General features: G+C 44.3%; 1 protein-coding gene across 3 annotated transcripts; it reads right to left on the bottom strand.

Moving 5' to 3' along the window:
• Nucleotides 1-1,395: 1,395 nt before the first annotated feature.
• Nucleotides 1,396-24,074, bottom strand: MAFK (MAF bZIP transcription factor K). 3 transcript variants are annotated; one of them, XM_073648117.1, is made up of 3 exons: nucleotides 23,928-24,074; nucleotides 11,720-11,799; nucleotides 1,396-3,081 (listed from the first exon to the last, which is right to left on the bottom strand). In XM_073648117.1, exons 2-3 carry the CDS (start codon nucleotides 11,753-11,755, stop codon nucleotides 2,650-2,652), a joined length of 468 nt encoding a protein of 155 aa, XP_073504218.1. In that variant the 5' UTR covers nucleotides 11,756-11,799; nucleotides 23,928-24,074; the 3' UTR covers nucleotides 1,396-2,649. The 3 variants fall into 3 exon arrangements, with proteins under 3 accessions (XP_073504218.1, XP_073504217.1, XP_073504219.1); XM_073648116.1 differs by lacking the exon at nucleotides 23,928-24,074 and adding an exon at nucleotides 13,353-13,497; XM_073648118.1 differs by lacking the exon at nucleotides 23,928-24,074 and adding an exon at nucleotides 11,927-12,241.
• Between the last annotated feature and the right edge of the window lie 1,145 nt (nucleotides 24,075-25,219).

Raw genomic sequence — 25,219 nt, 5'->3', positions numbered from 1 at the left:
TATATATATATTAAACATATATACTTTTTAATTCAATATATATATATATATATATATATATATATATATATATATATATATAAAAATTCTCTAAAAATACAAATACAATTATGGTATATTTGTTTCTTATTTAATGAATTCTATAAAATATATTTGTATTTTATAGAAATTTATTAAATAAAAAACAAATATACCATAAGTGTATGTAGTACACATGTGTGTGTGCATATATATGTATGTGTGTATTTTATATATATTATATATATATATATATATATATATACACACACACACACACACACATATATACACACACACACACACACACACACACACACACACACACACACACACACACGTACTGTAACAGACAATACATGGAGCTGAAAAGTTAGGATTTCTGTAGACTTAAGATGAACATTACAAAAGTGCATGTGGACGCCCTAACACTCCCCTCGATGACAAATGTCGGATCGGGCATGCTGGATTTTAATATTTCGGACTAGTTTGTTCTCATAGTAGATAAGCTGCCCCCAGAACATACGCACCCTCAGCTGAGCCGAGTGTGCCCGTGTATGGAGGAGTAGGCTGGTGCGAGGGTATGGCCACTTTCTGAAACACATTATGTGATAGCCGATTTGTCATTTGTCTTTTTTATATTAAGACGCACAAGAATAAAAATAAAAAAAATCCCTTTACATAGCAGCGATAACTCAAGTGCTTCTGAAATGATTATATTTGCGGAGTACCATGCGGCACCTTCACAGGACCGAGTACACAATGAATGGTCGCCCATGAGCAGCGGAGCAAACATGTTGCATGTGCGAGATCATAAGTAGATCTGATGGTGGATAATGCAAAAAAAATAATAATAAAACACAAAATGCACCTACAAAACCACTATACTCCTGCGAGTGACACATCCTATACAAGTCTAGATCCATTAACCCATTGTAGGAAAACCTCTTTGGTCACAGACTGCGAGCCCTTATCACCTCCTCTCACAACACACAAGAACATCACGACAACTATCCAATAATCGGGTCTTTTTTTTTTTTTTGCTGTATTTTTTATTTCATTTTCAATATATCAATAAATAACCCCTTTCAATGATCCGTGTACTGCAATCCTATGCCATCTCCAAAAACTTGTCCTACCGCCAAGGAAAAAAAAAAAAAGGGCAGTATAACAGTCTATTACATCCCATATACATCTTTATCTAATCTATTACCAATGTGTAACTGGTTCACTTTAACATTATACCATCCAATCCCATCCCTGCCGTCGTAGCAGTGGTCGATTCAAGCCAGGTACGTAAAAATAATAAATAAAAAAATCCTACAAAACACCTACTAAGTGACAAACGTAACACGATCATATTAAATCACATCGTAGTCTCGGAACGATGGAGAAGATTTGTCAATCACTTTGTCCAATACTCTCAGGGTAAACGCCGGATAATGGCGGCCGTTCATAAAACATATGAGACTTGTATAAAGTGTTAAAAGAAAAAAACAACCATAAACGACCCACAAAACAATACAGGTCTTCCATAATGTAAAATATCAGCTCACCTTACAGATAACACTTACCGAGTCAGTCTATAGACAGCCACATGTAAAGACGCTCTAGCACAATATCATTACCAGTCAAGGAAAGGGAAACGTGGCCGCCCTGGTTGCAGTACTTTTTTTTGCACCATGCAGTCACGCGAGTTTTTTTTAAAGTTGCAATTAGGAAGCAAAGGGTCGCACCCCGAAAAGTCGAGGGCAACTTGCAACAATGTTGGATCTTCTGCACAGGCGATTGCAATGCAATCCCACGGACATCCAATAGATGCCATGTTGCAATGCAATGCAAGGTTGTTTTGAATTCCTAGAACTGAAATGTTATTTGGAAAGTCCAGTAGAATATATGGAAACCATCTAAAAAAAATCACAATGGCTTCCAGTGAAAAAAAAAAAATAAATAAAAAATTACGCTCTATGTGGGTTTTGACGAAAGGTTTTCACAATGACAAACTATTTTTTTTAACACTTAGATGCCACCATAGTACATTTCAATATTTTAAGGAAATCCTGAGTTTCATTACAAAGGCCATTAATAAAAAAAAAATATTTATAAATAAATAAAAATCCCACCGGAGAACAACATGCAACATAATCACCAGAATAACGCCACGGGTGCTGACCACGATCCTCACAAGGACATGACATCGGCAACATATCAATTATTAGATACTAATTATCTTCTGATTTTATTCCTGGTTGCCCAGAAAACTAAACAGAAGGTCTTGTTATTTTTGCAAAGAATTAAAAAATAAATACATTTAAAAAAAAAAAAAAAGGGTGAGCCGTCACTTGCTTATGAAGGGTCCGAGACGATCCATAATTTAATGTATAGTTCCTTAGAGGAGTAAGAAGGATTACCTCATCAAACGCAACGAGACATATTCCCTGGTACACTTACAACAAGGCCATAGTGTTGTGAACCTGCGTGTCCCCTCTATGCGTCATGTTGGGGTGGGCTATGGAATAAAAGGCAATGCCTAACATCAGAATAGGCAGGAAAGGAACCGAGAAACCATATTAGGCGAATCCCATAATGTCCCTCTGAATAGGCAGCTAGTTCTCTCCCTTTTTCTAGATACTAGGACGCTGCGGAGAACGGTATGGACGCAGATATGTCGGCAGACTTCACGATGGTGATGACACTGGTGGTGGCGACCTTGGTCGGGGTGATGGGGCCCCTGGCGACTGTGCGGGCGAACGTTTGGAGTGCTTCGTACTTGGACCGTAGAGCATCCAGCTCAAGCTTCATGCTGGAGTTTTCCTGCGCCAGCTTATCCACTTCTTGCTGTAACTCCACGCGCTGTCTCTCTAGCTCCTCTTTTTGGGTGACGCGCTTTACTCGGCAGCTGGCAGCGTAGCCGCGGTTTTTCAGGGTGCGCCTACGCTGCTTTAGGCGAATGATATCCTCTTTTGAGAGACCTCGGAGGTGCTGGTTTAGCTCCCGCACAGACATTGACACGAGCTCATCATCGCTTAATACTGGGGCGTTCTCTCCCGCCTCCTTCTTTACCTGGAAGAAACACAAGGTTACTACAATTGGTTCGGACACATGGACAACACCGACATAACACAATCCTTTATTTCTTCAAGGCCGTCACCACCTTCAAGATTAGATACCGTATATTCCGGCGTATAAGACGACCTGGTGTATAAGACGACCCCCCTACTTTCCTGTTAAAATATAGAGTTTAGGATATATTCACCGTATAAGACTACCCGTTTTCCAACGCATACCAAACACCGGTAAAAATTTAAAAAAAACAGATTTGAATTTAACATGGTCCTTTTTTAATTTAAATTCTTATGACATGCAGGTATATAGCAGGAAAACTGTCACTCATAAACATATTAAAATAGGGGGGACCCCACGTCATTTTTTGGGGGGGTCCCCCATTCTAATAGCTAGTAAAGGCTATGTATTCAGCTGGGGGCTGATATTAGTAGCCTGGGAAGCTCCGTGGGTATTACCCCCTTCCCAGACTTCAAACATCTGCCCCAGCCGTCTGCTTAACCTCCGCTAGAGACTATAATGATGGTGGATCCCACGCCAATTTTCTTTTTAAAAAATCCTTTATTTTAACACTAAATGACAATTGAGGGGTTAATAAAGATGCAGTCCCTAAATTATTAATTTTGTAATTAATTTTTCCCAAAAATGTTGACGTGGGGCTTCGCCATATTTTTGTGTCCAGCCAGGTACAGCAGGCAGGAACGGGCTGCCCCCAACCACCAGCTGCCTATTTGTACCTGGCCGGACACAACAATATAGGGAAGCCCTTTTTTTTTCAATTATTTCATAAAATAATTAAAAAAAAAAATGCGTGGGGCTTCGCCCTGTTTTTGTGTCCAGCCAGGTACAACTAGGCAGCTGGGGGCTGGAATCTGCAGCGCAGGGAGGCCCAAGCTTTCTGGGCCACCCCCGCTGCAAATTGCAGTCCGCCGCCGCCCCGGAAAATGGCGCGTTCATAGAAGCGCCATCTTCTGGCGCTGTACCCAACTCATCCAGGGCCCTGGTGCGGTGGCTCACTGGGTAATAAAGGGGTTAAGGCCAGCTTGGCATTATCAGCTGGCCCTAAGCCCGAAATTCATGGGGTCACGCCAATATTAGACATGACCACCATGAATTTCTAGTAAAGTAATTAAAAAAAACACAACACCCAGAATAAAGTCCTTTAATTGAAATAAAGACACAATTTTTTAATGTTCTAAATTAAACCATACTTACCATCACGCCCATTCCAGCTGAAGCCAACGATCTCCTGCAATAAAAGAAAAATAATAAAGCAACCTCATCCTTACCTCTCCATGGTTCCCAGGACCGGTCCAGCTCTGCTACATTCACATGACAGGCTGCACCGCAGCAGAACGCTGCCGTTCAGCTTGCCATGCGGCAGACACTGAGAAGCGCAGGCATGCTTGTGCTCCTCAGTGTCTGACTGTGACGGCATCCAGATGAGCCGAGATCATGTCCAATGAACTCGGCTCACCTCATGCACGTCACTGACAGCGTGGGAAAATTCTCCTGCTCCCCGCATGCGCAGTAGAAGTTTCCCACGCTGTCAGTGACGGACGTCCAGGAGGTGAGCTGAGTTCATTGTCGGCTCATCTGGATGCCGTCACAGTCAGACACTGAGGAGCGCAAGCATGCCTGCGCTTCTCAGTGTCTGCGGGATGACAGGCTGGATGGCAGCGTTCTGCTGCGGTCCATCCTGTCATCTCGATGTAGCAGAGCTGGAGCCATCGTGGGAACCATGGAAAGGTAAGGATGAGGTTGCTTTATTATTTTTCTTTTATTGCAGGAGATCGTTGGCTTCAGCTGGAATGGGCGTGACGGTAAGTATGGTTTAATTTAGAACAATAAAGAATTGTGTCTTTATTTCAATTAAAGGACTTTATTCTGGGTGTTTGTGTTTTTTTTAACTTTGACTATGGGGTTAGTAATGGGGGTGTCTTATAGACGCCTCTCCATTACTAACCTGGGCTTGATGTCAGCTGGCATTATAAGCTGACATGAACCCCAGCCCTATTACCCCCTGCCACCGCACCAGGGCAGCGTGGAAGAGCGAGGCTAAGTGCCAGAATTGGCGCATCCTATGGATGCGCCATTTCTGGGGCGGCTGACGGCTGGTGTTTCTAGCCTGGGAGGGGGCCAATATTCATGGCACCCTTCCTGGGCTATTAATATCAGCCCCCAGCTGTCTGCCTAGCCTTTGCTAACTATTAAATTAGGGGTGACCCCACGTTATTTTTTGGGGGGGGTTCCCCCATTTTAATAGCTAGTAAAGGCTAGGTATTCAGCTGGGGGCTGATATTAGTAGCCTGGGAAGCTCCGTGGGTATTACCCCCTTCCCAGGCTTCAAACATCTGCCCCAGCTGTCTGCTTAACCTCCGCTAGAGCCTAAAATTAAGGGGAACCCCACGCCAATTTTTTTTTTAATAAATCCGTTATTTTAACACTAGATGACAAGTACAGTAACCAGCACTATCACAGTACTTCATATATATGTGACTGACATGTTTCTATCTATCTAATCTATGTGTGAAGCTCTATTCTTTCTGTTATAAATTGTCGGGTACCGCTGCTGAATTGCCGGCCGGCTTTTTTAAAGAGACAGTGCATGAAAACACTATTATTTTTTTTAATAAATCTTTTACACTAAATGACAAGTACAGTAATCAACACTGTCACTGTACTTCATATATATGTGACTGACATGTTTCTATCTATCTAATCTATGTGTGATTCTCTATTCTTTCTATTCTAAATTGTCGGGTGCCGGCTTATGCCGCTGCTGAATTGCCGGCTTTTCATATATTGTCACAGAAGCGATGCGAACTTCCCTGCTCCGGACACAGCGCAGCGCTTCTGTGACAAGTGAAAGCTGTCGGCACAGAAGCCCTGCGCTGTGTCCGGAGCTGGGAATACGCAGCGATGTGTCCGTTTCAGCACAGAAGCGCTGACCGTCTGGACCTACCGCCGCCGTATTTTAACTCCCTCCACCTTATATTAACTCCGACATGGCAGGGATACGGCCACGGCAGCTTATTAACACCCCCAGAGTATCCCCGCATGTCAATTTCTGAAAGTTCAAAAGCATTACCGGCGTATAAGACGACCCCAGACTAGACAGAAGATTTTTCAGTCTTCAAAAGTCGTCTTATACGCCGGAATATACGGTATATAATTTTTTTTTTTTTTTTAAATACATTGTAATCCAGCACCGTAAAAAGTAAATGAAAAAAAAAAAACACTAGAAAAGTCCATTGGACTTAGTCCAAACAGCGCAAGATTGTCAAATCTCATTTTTTTATGGAGAGGTTTGTTTAGTAAAGATCTTTCTTAATAAACTTTTGCGGAGTTGGATTATAATATCTTTTTTTCTTTTAACACACACACACACACACACACACACACACACACACACACACACACACACACACCTCCTGTTGCCGCTCTGTGGTCTATGTGCCTGCTATTAAAGACCATAAATATTGACTACAACCCATGGGAGTGAATTGTAGTGAATATCCATGGTCTTTAATAGCGGGCAGACAGACCACCGGCCGCAGCTGGAGCCGCGCTGTGGGTACAGTGTGCACGCTATTAAGGTGCGTGAATGGTCACTGCTCCCCACGCACACAGTTCAGGCGTGGGGAGAAGGGACTATTTCAGCACAGCATCTCACAGTGTGAGGGCGCATGGCATGCGCGGCTCACACAGTGAGATCCCAGGGGAGCAGGACGCAGCGGTGGAGAAGAGGGTGCCAATCATACCAGGAAGAGGGATGAGTCGTGCCATACATACTGTCAAGGAAATATTGAGAAATATTGAATATATTCTCTTTCTTCCCCTGAAGCCCCTCTTCATCCCCCATTTGTCACAGGAGAGCTGACAGTCCAGCATCTGTCCCTCTGCAAATCATCACCTACAGTAGAAGTGACTTGTAAAGCTACAACCTAATTAAAATGCGAGCATCTTTCTCCCAGGCAGACAAAGGGGGTTATTAGACGCAGGCTAGCAATAATTTACGTGTAACTGTTGAAGCTTGCTTCCCGAGCTTCGAAAGGAAGTCTCGCTGGAACCGATATGGCATATGGAATATTGTAAGTTCCATAATTCCGATAATAATGGGACCTATATTTTTAGCGGCAGGGACAGCCAAGGAGCGATATGCATATTTTCTCATTTCTGTAAGCCAAACAAGGGAGCTGTGGTGCAAAATTAGCAAAATAGCAGACTGCAACTATATCATGTGTGGTCTCTAAATGAAGGTAAAATCATAATAGAAAATATGATACCACTTTTGGGCTTCTGGGATCAACCAGCGATAAAAATCTGTTTTTTTTGGGGATAACTTAATACAAACATGAAGGGGGGAGCCCCAGCCACTGTGATGTCGGCACAAGGGGGTGTGGACAGGTCTCTCCCTTAAAGGGAATCTGACACCACTTTGGAGTTATCAGACCTCTACTATGGTCATACAGGGTATACAAAAGTGAATCTATACATACCCGTATGGCCCATAGTAGAGGTTTGATTGCAGAGAAAAGCGATTTAATCAATTCTATTTTGTACAGGCTTGGCGTCCGGGGGAAGCCAAGCAATCCCCGCCTATGTGCTTATTATTCCCCCAAATCCCAGCCTGTGTGCTTATTATTCCCCCAAATCCCCACCTATATGCTTAATTATATTCCCCCCTCCCCTGCACATCACAGGGCCCTGTGAAGTGCACTGAGCTCCCTGATTTCCCATGCATGGACAAAGCGCCGCTCACAGAGCACACCTTGCTTCATCCCGGCCCCATCTCTCTGTGCACTGCAGAGTTCTATTGCGCAGGCGCCGGGAAGTGACAGTGACTTCCCAGTGACGTGCAGGGGAGGGCGGGAAAATGATAATTAAGCATATAGGCGGGAATTGCTTGGCGTCCCCCATATCTCCCAGGGGGTGACAGATTCCCTTTAAGCATAAAATAGTTTGCTGAGGTTGGAGCAGTACTCATTGCCAGGGGGGTATAGACTACACTGCTCAAAAAAATAAAGGGAACACTCAAATAACACATCCTAGATCTGAATGAATGAAATATTCTCATTGAATACTTTGTTCTGTGCTGACAACAAAATCACACAAAAATCATCAATGGAAATCAAATTTATTAACCAATGGAGGCCTGGATTTGGAGTGACCCCCAAAATTAAAGTGGAAAAACACTACAGGCTGATCCAACTTTGATGTAATGTCCTTAAAACAAGTCAAAATGAGTCTCAGTATTGTGTGTGGCCTCCACGTGCCTGTATGACCTCCCTACAACGCCTGGGCATGCTCCTAATGAGGTTGCGGATGGTCTCCTGTGGGATCTCCTCCCAGACCTGGACTAAAGCATCCGCCAACTCCTGGACAGTCTGTGGTGCAACGTGATGTTGGTGGATGGAGCGAGACATGATGTCCCAGATGTGCTCAATCGGATTCAGGTCTGGGGAACGGGAGGGCCAGTCCATAGCTTCAATGCCTTCATCTTGCAGGAACTGCTGACACACTGCAGCCACATGAGGTCTGGCATTGTCCTGCATTAGGAGGAACCCAGGGCCAACCGCACCAGCAAATGGTCTCACAAGGGGTCTGAGGATCTCATCTCGGTACCTAATGGCAGTCAGGCTACCTCTGGCGAGCACATGGAGGGCTGTGCGGCCCTCCAAAGAAATGCCACCCCACACTATTACTGAACCACTGCCAAACCGGTCATGCTGAAGGATGTTGCAGGCAGCAGAGCGCTCTCCACGGCGTCTCCAGACTCTGTCACGTCTGTCACATATGCTCAGTGTGAACCTGCTTTCATCTGTGAAGAGCACAGGGCGCCAGTGGTGACTTTTACAATCCTGGTGCTCTGTGGCAAATGCCAAGCGTCCCGCACGGTGTTGGGCTGTGAGCACAACCCCCATCTGTGGACGTCGGGCCCTCATACCACCCTCATGGAGTCGGTTTCTAACTGTTTGTGCAGACACATGCACATTTGTGGCCTGCTGGAGGTCATTTTGCAGGGCTCTGGCAGTGCTCCTCCTATTCCTCCTTGCACAAAGGCGGAGGTAGCGGTCCTGCTGCTGGGTTGTTTCCCTCCTACGGCCCCCTCCACGTCTCCTGGTGTACTGGCCTGTCTCCTGGTAGCGCCTCCAGCCTCTGGACACTATGCTGACTGCCTCAGCAAACCTTCCTGTCACAGCTCACATCCTGTGCCATCCTGGAGGAAATCCCACAGGAGACCATCCGCAACCTCATCAGGAGCATGCCCAGGAATTGTAGGGAGGTCATACAGGCACGTGGAGGCCACACACAATACTCAGACTCATTTTGTTTTAAGGACACTACATCAAAGTTGGATCAGTCTATAGTGTGTTTTTCCACTTTTCCACTTTTTCCACTTTAATTTTGGGGGTGACTCCAAATCCAGGCCTCCATTGGTTAATAAATGTGATTTCCATTGATGATTTTTGTGTGATTTTGTTGTCAGCACATTCATCTTTGTACAGAACAAAGTATTCAGTGAGAATATTTCATTCATTCAGATCTAGGATGTGTTATTTGAGTGTTCCCTTTATTTTTTTGAGCAGTGTATAAGCAAAGGGTCACTTTCGATAACGTTCAAATCAAATCGGGGAGCCCCTCCTCCACCTATGCTGATTCGTCCCTGCGAACTGTATAGAGTAAGTTTCCTCTTTAATCCTTATTATTTTGTGTAACAGCTTATGTATTGTATTGTCTCCTTTGTACAATCTTGTAAATTTTTCCTAAACACTACCTCCCTTTTGGATTAAATATAAAATTTAATAGTTCTGTTTCTTTTGTCCTGTAATCGTTCCCTCCCCCGAAGCCATACGCTACCAGAACGTAGGCGTCCGGCCAGGAGTGTATTATATTTCAAATCTGGACGGTGGTAGCAGAGAATAATAATAATTATGCTATCGTGAAGCTGACAGTGACTGTACGGAGGGTGTAAACACATATACCATGCGTTGGAATACAGAGGTGTGACGCCATACGCTCACTGGTCGCTTGCCGATACCTACGTAGAGAGTAGTGGGGACCGTGTGCTCGCAGATCCCTGACGAAATCCGTGGCACATACCGGGATGAGGGGGGGCCATACATACCAGGAAGAGGGATGAGGGGGGGGCCATACATACCAGGAAGAGGGATGAAGGGTGCCATACACACCAGGATGAGGGATGAAGGGTGCCATACATATAGCCACTCAAGGACACCGACCAGGAAGCACAATTTATATACTTTCTGCATTTCTCATAATGGTGGTGAGCCGATATTTTTTCTATTTTTGTCACCTTTCTATCCATATTTTTTTGCTACTGGAACAATGCAACCGCCCCCCCCCCCGTCCCCCCCCCCAAAAAAAACCCACAAACCTCATCGAATGTAGTTTTAAATAAAATCTTGTGCTGGCCTATGTTTGCAGCTCTAACAAAGAGTTAAAGAGTTATACGTTTTCATTTTAACAGACAGACAGACAAACAAACCCTTGCCATATCCATCAGCCCTCTACCGATCCAAAAGTAAGTTAGTAAAATGTAGGGGGTCAGATGAAAGGGAATTTAAACTGCAGAATCAGACTACAAAGGGCTTATTTGTGGTCTGTAACCCTGGAAATGCATAGGAACTATAAAAAAAAACAAAAAACACCTATATGTCAATCTTGATACAACCCCTTTAAATATTACAGGTATTAATGAATCAGACCTTAAAATATGAGTAGGGATAATGATTGCGAATGTGGATTTTACTCAATGAGCAACACATAAAAAACAAAGTTCATGAGAAGTTCACATCATGTGTGCTGGATATCGGTCGGAAACAAATTTGTCATTAAAACGACTCCCCTGCCTCCCACCCCCAGCAAGGGAAACAATATGTTAATGGAAAACTAAGAAAACTTTACAAAAATTCTCTAAAGAAAGTCAAAAACGTACTTTAAGATATAAAAGAAAAAAAAAAAAAAAAAAGAAAAATATTCTGGAATTTTCCCTTTATGCAGAAATTGGATCCTAAACTGATTGTGTAAAAAAAACGTATGGACAAATGCTAGAAATAGCAGAATATAATAATTATATACCAAAAGTGGATAAAATTGCAAAAGGCTTCTAAAAATCAGCAGCAATTTATTTCTTATTAAAAAATCCTCTCTATTCTCAAGTTATGAAGGGAGTTTTAAAATGTTATTTTTCAGTGCTTGTTGCCCAAGTCATCAGCCACCTCGGCAGTTTATCAGGGGTGGCCAATCTCCTAGGCAAGGTAAGCAGCACTTACAAGCTCTTTCCATTAAAGCCTTTTAAAAAGAGGCCATATATATCAGACAAGACTTGTTTTCTCTCCTGACACATGCACGATCAGCCAAGCCAAGCACGCACTTGTGCTGAATGACGAGGAAACAAAAACAAAACATGGATATAAAGATCTATAATTCTTATGGTTAGTCCTAAAGCATCAGGCAAATAAGGTGGAGCGATATCCAGATCTATAAACCGACACTTCAGTAGAGCCTCCACCAACAAGGCTTCTCTTAATATGGCGACACGTCGTCAGGCCTTGTGCCAATATCTGCACCATCTATGCATATATTTTATTATAAAGCGATAATTTCTTACCTTTAATGCCTTGTTTGGTTTGAGATTAGTCGTCATAACCTGTAAACAATCACCAGGACAAAACGGTGCAGAAAATGCAACTAAAAAAGAAAAAAAAAAAAAGGGTCAAATATAGTTACAATTTGAATCATATTTTGCAGTGATTACATAATTTGCATATAATAAATAAAAAAAACAAAACAAAAAAAAAAATCACAAAAGTCTTACCATGGAGATATACAATGAAACCAGATCACCCCCCAAAAAATACGAAAAAAATACGTTTTGGCAAATGGCAGTCGACCTAAAGTCAACCCAAGGCTGTAAATGGTGGCACGTAGGGGCAATGGGGGTAAATATGGACGGAAATGAGGACCAGCAGCTGCTGGGCGCAGATGGCATTCGGAGAGGGAGCAGAGAGCGGCAGCATCGGAGGTCGGGAATCAAACAAACGGCACCGGAACCGGATCTGTGCCTACTAACGAGACGACGCAGCTTGTTACAAACCCCAGCGTTTAAATCATTGATGAAAAGAAAAAAAATGTAGCTGAGACACTACAGATTTCCCAAGGATGGTTGTCATGGAAACCATCAAAAACCAGCCAACTTGGAGACCGTAACCATGGAGACAAAGGACGACGACGAAAAGGGAAAGAAAAAAAGAAAAAGGTCCAAGCGTGCAGATGACTCGAGGGCAAGTCCGACAAAGAAGGCAGAAGAAAATGTGCAAAAGAGCTCACTGACGGAGGAGGCAGCTTTGGGACTAGAACCACTCGAAAGATGAAAGGACACATCCCGGGCGCTGACGATGTGGGAATTAAGATCACAGAGGGTCAGGGAAAAAAGATCAGAATAAAGAAATGGCCAGTGCCTATTCCTACTTCAATATCATTAATATTGTTTTGTCTCGTCTCCCCTAGGAGGTAGAGGATTAGTTCAGCACAAGTTCCAGATTGTTTACTTTTCCTTTGCATCAGAAATTCAAAAAATAAATAAAAAAAAGAGAAAGGATGAAGAAAGTCATTACTAAACTACACACGGCGCACGCTGTCGATATCTCGTAATGAAAGCAAAAGTGCCACGAGCGGGATCACAACAAACGTCGCACGCTTTCACTAACAAGGAGATTATCACACGTCGTCTTCTACCGGGGAGAAGATATTTCATCTAACCAATCCGTAAAATATTGGCCGGGATGGATGAGGCAGCGGCGCGCTACAATCTAATGATCACAAAAAGGAGCTCCGTCTCATCATCTCCCTCTCTGATGTACACGGACAGGACGCCCATGTGTTTGCCCGTTTCTACTAGCGATACAATGGATAAGGAATCACTTAATTACTATGGTAAAAACTCAAACCTGCACAAAAAAGTACGACGTGTTGCAATAGGCTTAAACCAGGCTAGCAGAACAAAAAATAAAAAAATAAATAAAAATAAGCAGATAAACTTACAAAAAGTGAAGTGTGCTATAAACCAGTATTAATAACCACAAGAATTGCAATATATTTCCAATCAAGTATATATAACAAAACCCATGGGAGCGTCAGGCCTACCAGTGTCGTCCCAATGTTTTCTTTCTTCTCAAAAGTTAAAAAAAATATTTTAGAAAAAGTTTCCAACAATCCAGCTTTCCCGGACTCTGCATTCTCACCTGGTGCGGAGCTTGAAGGAGGCCCTGTCCTCTGTAAATACATGGCAGGAGTACACCCACTGGCTGGCACTGAGGGAGGCCCTCCTTGCTGTGTGACATAGCGATGCCCTGACTCATGGGCTGTTTACAGGCTCTGCACAGCTCGCATTCCCACAGACCAGACCGACACTCCCCCGGCTCCCACGTGCTTCTGGCTGAAAACTATAGTAGTGCCTGAGGAAGTTCCTCTGCCTCCTCCAGGCTCAGCACTTATACCTCTGCACATGGGAAGGCTTCTATTTACATTTCCCTTAAAAAAGTAAATAAATAGAACACAAACAAAATGTATCCAACCAGCAAGGAGAAAGTTTTCCAAAACAAACAAACAAATAAAAAGTTGGACTGAGTTAACTTGTTGTGGTTAGAGAAAATTAAAAAGGGCGAATGTAGTGAAATCCTCTGCACCCCCTGAGATTTGAGGGATTTTATTTCTTTAATAGTACATTCCAGGCGAGTCTAGCTTGGGGGAAGTTCACACAGGCAGCAAACAACTTCCAGAAAATCTGCTGCTTATGCTTCTGGATGACGCCAGACTTTTTTTTTTTTTTTTTTAAAAGGGGTATTCCTATCTTAGTGTACCTTATAAATGTCTGATAGACACAAGCCATATCTGTCTCAAAAAATGGGCCCCCAACTCTTGTCGTTGTGAATGCAGAGGTGCCCATCTATATGCCCTCTCCATTCGCTTCTATGGGAGATCTGCCATTTTCAGGAACTCCCAAAGTGGTCCAGCGTTTCATTCACAGCGAAGCAAAAACAACCTTCCAGATCCTCCGAAGACCATCCTGGAGCCTGTGAATAAAACAGGTGGACGCTCATCCACAAGTTTCCCTCCTTTTGTAACTATGGGAGTTAAAAAAAAAAAACAATAGCTGAACGCCAATAGATGTGAATATAGTGTCCACTCGCATACATGTGAGACAGGTGCGAGTCTCCGAGGGGTCCACAGTAGCTGTCAGGACTGCAATATGGAGAGGAGAAAACTACAACGCTGCTAAGTTACAGGGGTCTTGTCTGGTATTGCAGATCATTCCCTTTCAAGTACTAAGTTGCAATACCTGACATCACCACAAGAGCAGAAGCACTAATGTATGATGGGGACTTCTTTAGTTTCATCCAATGCCTTCAGCAATTTTTACTGAAGAGGACAGGACAAGCCAAGAACTTCGTTACCAGCGGAAATGTCCTGCAACCTGTTCAGGTTTATATATCAGTTTTCTAGATTGGCCCAATATGAGTAAAAACAACCCCTCAAAATTTTGTTAAAAAGAGGGGGCAGAGTATTACTGAGGCAGCAGAGCTCTGACAGCTCCAGAGGAAACTCTGACATAGTTCTCAGCTGACTCACTGCTGGACAGGGCCAATAATTACAAGCTCGCACCAGGGAAGAGGCATAGAAGGGAAAACACTGGAATCTCATGAAAAGACGCGATGTGGAAATACAGATGATATAATGCAAAAAGATTCCCGGGGTAAAACCGACCAGATAAACAGAAGTACGGAAAACATTCAAAGCGATAAACCCAACCAACAAAGACGGAGACTTTAGAGGGGATGTCTATAAAATGATAGAAGCAACAGTTGCCTATTTCCCCACTGCTCCTATTCTGCTGCTGTCTGCTCTCCATGCCCCGACACAGGCACGTGTGGCTGCCGCCTCAGCAGGCATGCCCCGACACAGGCACGTGTGGCTGCCGCCTCAGCAGGCATGCCCCGACACAGGCACGTGTGGCTGCCGCCTCAGCAGGCATGCCCCGACACAGGCACGTGTGGCTGCCGCCTCGGCGGGCATGCCCCGACACAGGCACGTGTGGCTGCCGCCTCGGCGGGCATGCCCCGACACAGGCACGTGTGGCTGCCGCCTCGGCGGGCATGCCCCGACACAGGCACGTGTGGCTGCCGCCTCGGCGGGCATGCCCCGACACAGGCACGTGTGGCTGCCGCCTCGGCGGGCATGTCCCAACCCCGCCACGAATCACTGCCGCCTCGGCGGGCATGTCCCGACCCCGGCACTTGTCACTGCCGCAGCGGGCGACAGTGTGGTTACTTCTGACATTGTGCTGAAGACAGAACCTAGAAAAAGAACAGATCGACAGGGACTGGGGAGGTGCCGTAATGGGACCTGCAGGGTATCAATGAGAGAGGGCAACGCTAATTTCCGTTTTTTTTTTTACCAGCCTGAGCCCCTGTAATAATAAAGTTCATTTATAGGAAAACCTCTCTATGGAATATGGTAGGGGCTATTCCTGGTGTAGGTTGCAAATGTAATAAAAAGTCATGTTGTGAACAGCAGTGACGTTTCTTTGACAGTGCACATCACCCCAGCAGCCAATCACTGAGTTCAGCAACCCTGTTGGTGTGCATGGCACGAGCCGCAGAGCTCACTGATTGGCTGCAGAGGTGATGTGCACTGTTGACATGACGTCACCGATGCCGCGAAAACATGGTGGCGGAGATCCGTGACAGACCCCAAGAGTGTGAGCACCTGGACTGCTTGTTATATTACAAGTATAAAAGTGTTCGGACAGCACTTTTCTTTTAAGTGGGAAAACCCCTCTAAGCCTATGAATAAAACTGATATTTATGCTCTGCAGAATTATGAATGCAGCTCTTGATTTTGAAAAAACAAACAATGACCGAAGCTGCAGCAAAGTATCGCTGCTGGACTCGGGGAGGGAGAGTACCTGTTTGTTTTTTTTTGCTACTTTACATACATTTGGGGACCATTTTTCTTAAAAGTGGAAAACCCCTTTATCCAATGAAGCGAATAGTAGCAGAGCTGCAATACCGGAGAACGACGACACAGTGAACGAAGCTGTGCCGTCCGGCTATGTCCACGGCTTACATCCAGCCACCGCTGCAGCTGAGGACTTAAAGGTGTTGGGCCCCCACCAATGGATACTAATGATGTATTCTAATGGCGGATTGTCCACATCATAAGCCCGGGGAAACCCTTTATAGTCCAAACGCACCTTGCTCATTTCTGAGATGCACAATTTTTACACCGATGACTGTAAAATAAGAAAAGAAAAACTAAGGGGGACTCTACATGGTGAATGCAGCTTTGGGCTATAATACAGGAGTGCAAGATAATTAACGCAATGTAGACTTTTTACATTAATTCTACATGTAAAAATTGAGTGTGCGTCATGGATGGCATAAGTCTATAATATACTGTACGTCATATATACGGCTAGTGCTCAGTTGCAGTCTGGTATTATGGAGAAACTAAGTAAGAAGTGAATGCAGAAGAAAAAAAATAATTCTAAAGCCCATTACATATGACTGTGTGCAATAACCATGCTTGCTTCTGGGTGGTGTACATTTGCAATTCACACACACAAGGTCATGCAGCAGGAGGGGAAAAAAAATGCAAGCACCCAAAAGAAAGCTACTATCCTACACCAGGATAGTATAACAAGACGCCAAGGGACCTCCGCTGTACATAGATGACAGGTGGTAGTATAAACAGCAGATAAATCAATGCCACATGAAATGACTAAAGTGGCAAAATAACCAGCTCTTTAGTAACATCCCGCTTTGTTGAGGTCTTTAAAGAAAACTGAACAAAAGAAATGAACAAAAAATAAAATAAAAATTCCCTGCAATTCCTCCCTTAATCGCCTCCATTCTTTTGATCCTGTTCTGTCTCTTACTGCAATTAAACATGAAAAATATATAAAAAAAATCTCTGTCTCATGTCCTCCTTCTCATTACTATACTTTGCAATGCTGTAAAACTACTAGCTGCAGCAGGAGCCTCCCCCCTCTACAAACTGCAAATCCCACCTCTGGGGTAAGACTCCAACCCCTCAGATGTCCGGCAGCCGCAAACGGAATACAGGTTGTTTGGGATTTTAATTAAGTTGCATTCTAGCAGGAAACTACCAAAAGCCACCATTACTCACTTGCTACATCCCCCTCACCACTTCATCGCCACTTTTTCAGTGGTCCCTGCCATTCACATGCCCGCGGCAGCCAACGACTGGCCTCGGCGCCACCGCGGCAGCCAAAGACTGGCCTCGGCGTAACCGAGGCAGCCAACGACTGGCCTCGGCGCCACCGAGCTATACTCACAAGTGTCGTCACTTAGGTCTGTAGTCATGAATACCGAAGAAGCAAAGCATATGACAGCTGGTTAATGTTTTTTTTCTTAATTGTATACGTCTAGTAAATTTCGTACAATCCCTTTAATGCTCGTGCTTTATACATGACTGTTTCAGAAACATGCAGAAAATCCTGCAGTCTATCAATCACAGAGGGGGAGAGTTAATGCCCTATATCATTCACTTCTACCTTGAGCATCGATTATGGGGAGGGGATGAGTACTGATCAGTTCTGTCGGCTTCGAAAGATGATTTAGTATTTAAGACTAATCATCTCTCAGCACAGAGCCCCTTTGCACCCAATGCCACATAACAGCCGACTGTACAATGGTGTAACCTTATTCAGTGCCTATTCTTATGTTTTGAACTCAGTGACTAACTATATCACCTTTACTGTAAATAGCTCAGACATAATAAAGGTCAGCGCTGCGGCCGCATTCCCCTGTGATCACGAGGCCAACAATCTACAGAGATTTCTCTCCTGGACAAATTCCAAAAGCTCCTCGGCTGCTGACGTACACTGACTTTTTGCATTCACTTCTAGGATTTTTAAGTTATTTTTGGCCACAAAATCTTCATACACCCTTCAAAACCCACCGATCGCTAGGTATAAGAGAAGCTCAGCCAAGTGCTGTGCCCCTTTTTGGCATTGGCCTGCTGTCCTTACAGATATGTATGAAGAAAATACCAAATACATACATACATACAGCTTAGAATAGAAAGTGGCACCCAAGCACTTGCTTCAGCTTCCTGTGTGAACATGGGTCAGAAATGCAGCAGAATTTCTATACAGTGGTTTATGGATCATGGCTTAAAAAAATCCACTTTTTCCGATATGAGTCCACGGTGCTCTGGTTGATGACCTACATACATTTTCATCATAGCAAAGTATGAAACCAGCTCGGAAGCCGAGCCTGCTTCATACAAGGTAGATGCCGGCTGCGCTACACAGTCTGAATCTGCCTGTAGTTGCACCGACCAGAACTTGCTCCGATTGCTGCAAATGAACCAGTTAAGTGCTGCTGTCAATATATAGTTGCATTAAAATAATATCATTGCTGGCGTGTCACCGGCCCTCAATGATGTGATGCACAGTGGACAGGAGATCTCTATAAATCCCATCCACTTTGCTAAACTGTAGTAAGCTGTGTTTTTTGGCACTGAGAAAATACACAACGTAAAAATCTCATTGTTAGAACTTAACCTAAGGTTATATTCACACGTTGCATTTTTGCAGCATTTTCTTTTTCAGTAGCCAAAACCTGGCAGTAAAAATCGTATGTTCAAAACGCCTGTTTTTCAGTACAGCTTACATGTGTGATTTGTCTACAGTATATGTTTAATAAAGTTAGTTTTATTCACCAAAAAATGCTGCAAAAGATATGCCAGAATACGTAGCTGCGTTTTTGCACTCACTACTTTCTATGGGTGAAAAAAAAAAAAAAGGCTGCAAAGGCACTGAAAGAATTGACTACTTGCAGTTTTCCAATTCAGTCTGTAAAAAGAAAAAAACAAAAAACACAAGCCTGTGCATGAGATTTCTGAAATCTCATAGCTTTTACTGGTACTGTAAAACACAGCTTTTAATTTGCAAAAAAAAAAAAGCAAACACAACGTGTGAACAGGGCCTATAGAAGCATGAATTGGTGTTTAAAACAGCGCTGCAACATAGTGTTTGAGGAAGAAGGAAGCAAAAGTAATGAAGTATATTACAATAATTCTGAACTTTGCAATACCTGGAGGATAAAGATAAATAGGTAAAGCAACTGGCGCTAAATATATATTTTACATTTGTTTCCCATTTATAAATATCATGCACATTAAATCTGAACGCTCTCTAAAATGGATAGTACTGTCCAGCTGTACATATATATTACTACAGGCTTGGCTTCCTTTTCTCTGCACCTATTCTCTATGGCTCTTACATGCACTTATCGCTGCTATCCAGAGTAATCGGTGCACCCTACTGGCTATACTTTTACGTTCTAGTGTACCTGCCATGAATCAAATGGGGGTTGTGAAAACAAGGTCTGACCTGTTGCAGCCGGATTAACGCTTTTATTTTTGTATATAAAATTAATCATTGTAAAGAGTTCTGGTTGCCATGGAAACAGAACTTTGAGCATTCATGGATGTATGGATGTGACAGCAATGTCACCATGAAAGACTTCTCGACTGCGTGTAAAAAAAAAACAAAAGTAACTGCGAAGGAAAAGATGATGTGACCTTTAACTTCACCTACAGGGAGCCCAAAGGAAAGGAGGGCACGGGCGTGGTGCAAAAAATACGTGAGTAAGCTGTGTGTTATATATAGAAGCCGAGTCATCAGTCGGGGTCCGCACCTCGGCGCATCAGTCTGTGCAGTGAGTGGATGTCTCCACGCCGGCTGACCTTTATACAAGGAAATGCTGATTGTTTCCACAGTGAATGCCTTAATATCAAACGTGCGCTTTTAACCCCACAAGTGTTTGCTTTGGTGTGAAAGGGGACGACACAGTGCGCTCTCTGCACTTAACAAGACGTCAGGCATGCATTGCCTAAGCATAGGCTGGAGGTAACAACGATAGAAAGAGTGTGATGCTCTGACGGGTGAGGACCGATTGTGCCTGCTGACATAACGGTTCATTGGTGGATAAAAATCTGAAACTTTATGACCCAAAGCAACAACGATAAATAATCATTCTGCAATGTATTAATTAGCTAGAAAATAAATTCCCTACTGGTGCATTTGCATTTCCTAGTTTCCCAATAATCGGCTAGTGTAAACAGGCTTCAGGCTGCGAACAAGGCAGTGCACAGAACGATCTATTACTGATCGTTCTGTGAGCATGGAAAGTGCAGTCAACTTGTCTAACCAGGCAATGAAATGAATGCAGAGAAGACAATTGCCAATCATTTAACGGCTGCCATCAGCCAGTGTGAACGCACCCGACAGAAAAGTATTTTAACCACGCTGGATCTCTGAAAATCGGTGCCAGGTATACTGTGGTTAATCTCATATTTCCTAGATCTCTGCTTTATGTCAGTGAATGGGATAACAGGGTTATAACTTCCAGCGCATCTGCAGCAAAACCTGCAAAAGGTGCATTTAGGTGTGTGAACATATCCTAAGATGTAATCACACAGCAGGTTTGTAGCAGAAATTTCAGTGAAAAACTTGTCTCCATCCATTTAGACTGCGATGGGCACCAGCAGTCAAGTGACCACAATATTGTGTCACCTGATGATGATGACGGACTCTTCTAGTCACTGCCTGCAGCGGTCCCATTGACTTCCAAGCAGACATCTCTTCTACAGCTGTCAGAAACTGCAGATGTGCTGGAAGGTTAATAAGCCTCAGTTTATAGTTTTAGATCTATCCGTGCCTAGAAAATAAATTATTTCGGTTTCAGGCTTGTTTGTGGGACGAGCTGTAGTTATTAATGACATTCATTTCCCCTACTTAATCTACCATCAAACCGCAAAAATAAAAAAAAAACGACACGGCAAAAATCATTCTTCTGCCAGCTCTTAACTGACAAAGCAACCCATCAGCACAGCATTATCAGCTTGTGGGGAAACCGATGGGCACCCCTGCAAGATTGCACCACTTTGGCATTTAAGTGGTTAAACAGCAGCAGTAAGAGCGGGCACCGGCCCTGTGTGGAGCGGAACTCATCCCCATAAACTCAAACTATGACTGATATGAGGCGCTGGAATGTGTAAAAGGATTTTCCACTTTCAGAGAATTGGACCCCAAATGCTCTAAAACACATGACAAACAGATCAGGGACTCACTGTCCCGCAGGTCCTGTGCTCAATCCCTGCTGCTGCTCAGGTGTAGGCTAACGTCACATATCACCATTGCAGTCACCTGCTGTGCTGAGGAAGACGGTACAAGCCTCCGAGCTCAGTGATCGGCCTCAGCGGTGATACACCCTGTTGACATGACGCCACCGCTTCAGCCGAGACCTGAGCAGCGGCAGGGAGCGAGCACAGGACCAGAGGAGGGTGGCTGCCTCTACTGTTTGTTCTTTTAGGCTATGTGCCCACGATGCAGAAATGCTCCAGATTTTTTCCTGAGCGTTTCTGCATCTCCATGGCAGAAAAAAACGCATGCGGGACAAGCAGATGTGAAGAGTTCTTCACATGCATTTCCACATGCGGGTTGTCAAGCGCTTTCCAAGCGATTTTAGCATCACTTGGAAAGTGCTTGTCAACTTGGTCACACTATATAATTCCATGCAAACGGCATAGATTTATATACTGTGACCGAAAGAATGGTAAAAAAGAAATATTATACTTAACTTCTGATGGCTCCCGGTGTCCTTAGCGATCCGTCTTGGCTTGCCGGCAGCTCGCGATGGTCTAAAAAGGACCTGCCATGACGTCATTTAGTCATGTGACGGGTCATGCGACCGCCGACGTCAGCGGTCGTGTGACCCGTCACATGACTAAATGACATCATGGCAGGTCCTTTTTAGACCATCGCGAGCTGCCGGCAAGCCAGGACGCATCGCTATGGAGACCGGGGGCCATCAGAAGGTAAGTATAATGTATATTTTTTATTTTATTCTTTTTTTTACAAGTACTATGGTACCCAGGTCTGGAGGAGAGTCTCCTGTCCTCCACACCCGGGTACCATCCGCACATTGAACCGCATGGTATCCGCATCTGCAGATGCAGTGATGCGGATGTTATGCGTTCCAATGCAAGTCAATGGCTTCCGCAAAATAATTGGTAGTGCTGCGTTTTTTTCCGCAATGATAATCCGCAGTGGAAATTTCCGCAGCATGTGCACAGCACATGCGGATTATCATTGGGGAACATGGGAGACCTTCTACCAAGCGTTTTTAAGAGTTTCTTTGGTGGAATTGCCGCTGCGGAAACGCTGAAAAAACGCATAGTGGGCACACAGCCTTAGAGCATTTAATGTAATTTTTCCTTAAAGTGGAAAACTTTAAGGCTATGTGCCCACGATGCAGAAATGCTCCGGATTTTTCCTGAGCGTTTCTGCATCTCCCTAGCAGAAAAAAACGTATGCGGATTGTACATGCGGATTGTACATGAGTTTTTCCTGCCAGGGACAAGCGGATGTGAAGCGTTCTTCACATGCATTTCTGCATGTGGGTTGACAAGCGCTTTCCAAGCGATTTTATCATCACTTGGAAAGTGCTTGTCAACTTGGTCACACTATATAAATCCATGCAAAAGGCATGGATTTATATAGTGTGACCGAAAGAATGGTAAAAAATAAAAAAATAAATCTATACTTACCTTCCGATGGCCCCCGGTGTCTTGCTTCGCTCCGTCCTCCCTTGCCGGCAGATCGCGGTACACTGAAGGACCTGCCGTCACATGACTATGACCTCAGCGCAGGTCCTACAGTCCACCGTGATCTGTCGGCAAGGGAGGACGAGCGCAGCGGGGACCATCGGAAGGTAAGTATAATATTTATTTTATTCTTTTTTTTTTTTCACAGGTTCCATGGTACCCGGGTGCGGAGGAGAGTCTCCTCTCCTCCACACCCGGGTACCATCCGCACATTGAAACGCGTGGAATGCGCATCTACATATACAGTGATGCGGAATCCATGCGTTCTAATGCAAGTCAATTGCGGCGAAAACGCAGCGCTTCCGCAAAATAATTGGTAGTGCTGCGGTTTTTTCCGCAATGATAATCTGCAGCGGAAATCTCCGCAGCATGTGCACAGCACATGCGGATTATCATTGGGGACAATGGCAGGCCTTCTACCATGCATTTCTGCAGCGTTTTTGCCGCTGCGGAAACACTTAAAAAATGCATCGTGGGCACACAGCCTTAAAGGGGTTTTCCAGTATTATTACAATGGGCTATCAACATTAAAGAGGTGAGGACCAAGTACTCCTGACCGCCGGCGGTCAGATGTGGCAGCGGTGCTCGGAGAGGGCTCTTTACTACTTATATCATGCGGTAAGGCTGACAGGTAGCCCGGCTGACAGGTAGCCCGGCTGACAGGTAGCCCGGCTGACAGGTAGCCCGGCTGACAGGTAGCCCGGCTGACAGGTAGCCCGGCTGACAGGTAGCCCGGCTGACAGGTAGCCCGGCTAGCTTGTGATTGGCTGCAGCGGTTACACCTGGGTGTAAGGAGACCATACGGGGGCAGCAGAGGCATGGCCATGCAGTATAAAGTGCTGGGAATCCCTGCCTGCAACCTGTTGCTTTCCAGCTGTTGAAAAACTACAGTCCCCAGCAAGCCTTGGCTGTGTGCAGCTGTCAGGGCATGCTGGGAGTTGTAGTATCCGCTCTCCTGCTGTGGGGAAGCTGCATTCAGCACCTCGGAGGCTGGAGAGTGGCGCTGTGCATGCTGAGGCCTGGGAGACCCCGGCCACTGAGCGGTCACACACACCGCTGCACGCCGCAGTGACACGAACTCTCCCCCAGCAAGGTGCCGGCCTGGCCTCGCCGCTTACCTGCGCCTCTGTGGGCTGCTGCGCAGTACGGACGCGGAGCCGGGGTCGCGCCTGGCGCTTCTCACCACCGCCACAACAACAACAGCGGCCAGCTCCGCCGAACGCACACCACTTCCGGGAACCCGCCGTCAACACTGGCGTCATCGCTACGTCACCAGACCCCGCCCCCCCATTGCGCTATCCATTCATTCGAAAGCCAGGAGTGACGTCACGGAGCGGGAATGATCGCGTGTTAGATGAGAAACAGCAAAAAAAAAGTGTAACCATAGTAACCAATCACAGGCTGACTTTCATTTTACAACCCTCAACTGGAAAATGAAAGCTGAAATCTGATTGGTTGTTATGTACATGTCCTATAGCCTAAAGTTGCTGATCTATATGTTAACCTGTTAATGACCGATCACAATAAACATGAACCCGTCCTGCTGCTTCAAGAGTACTAGTGTTTGTATTTTTCCCTTCTGAGATGTCATTTATTGCATTTTTAGAAGGAGGTGGGGTCACTTTATTTTGTATTGGAAAAACTTTTAAACTTATGTTTTTTTTTTATTAGTTTTTGATATTTTTTGTTTTTTTAGTCTCCCTAGGGGACTTGAACCTTTAACCCCTTCCTCATGGGGCTATTTTTCGTTTTTTCCTCCCCCTTCTTCCCATAACTTTTTATTTTTCCGTCCCCATAGCCATATGAAGGATTGTTTTTTTGCGAGACGACTTGTACTTTTGAATGACACCATTCATTTTACCATGTGATGCACTTGAAAGCGGAAAAAAAAATTCCAAGTGAGTTGAAATTGCAAAAAAAAGTGCAATTCCACAATGTTTTTTTTGGGGGGGTTATTTACCATGTTCACTACACAGTAAAACTGACCTGGTAATACGATTCTATAGGTCAGTACGATTACACATATACCAAATGGGTATAGTTTTTTTTTTATTTAAGTGAAAAAAATTCAGAAATTTGTAAGAAAAAAAAGTATTTTGCTTGTGTCGCCATTTTCCGAGACCCGTAATGTTTCCATTTTTCGGTTTATAGTGCTGTGTAAGGGCTTTTTTTTTTGCGCCCTGAGCTGACGATTTTATTGATACCATTTTGGGGTAGATACGATGTTTTGATCGCCCGTTATTGCAATGTTGCAGCGGCCAAAAAAAAAAGCCATTTCAATGTTGCTGTCAGAGAAGAACAGTGACATTTAAATGGTTAAACAGCAGAAATCAATTCCAGCTTAGGAAACTGCAATTTTTTTTTATCCTTAAAGGAGTATTCCCATCTCCAAAATCCTATCCCCAAATAT

This window comes from Phyllobates terribilis, unplaced genomic scaffold (assembly GCF_046119375.1).
Source record: "Phyllobates terribilis strain yellow unplaced genomic scaffold, ASM4611937v1 Scaffold_9__5_contigs__length_417890890, whole genome shotgun sequence".
In the NCBI taxonomy this organism is placed as follows: domain Eukaryota; kingdom Metazoa; phylum Chordata; class Amphibia; order Anura; family Dendrobatidae; genus Phyllobates; species Phyllobates terribilis.
The sequence above is the reverse complement of the archived record's forward strand: the minus strand, read 5'-3'. Positions and strand labels throughout refer to the sequence as shown.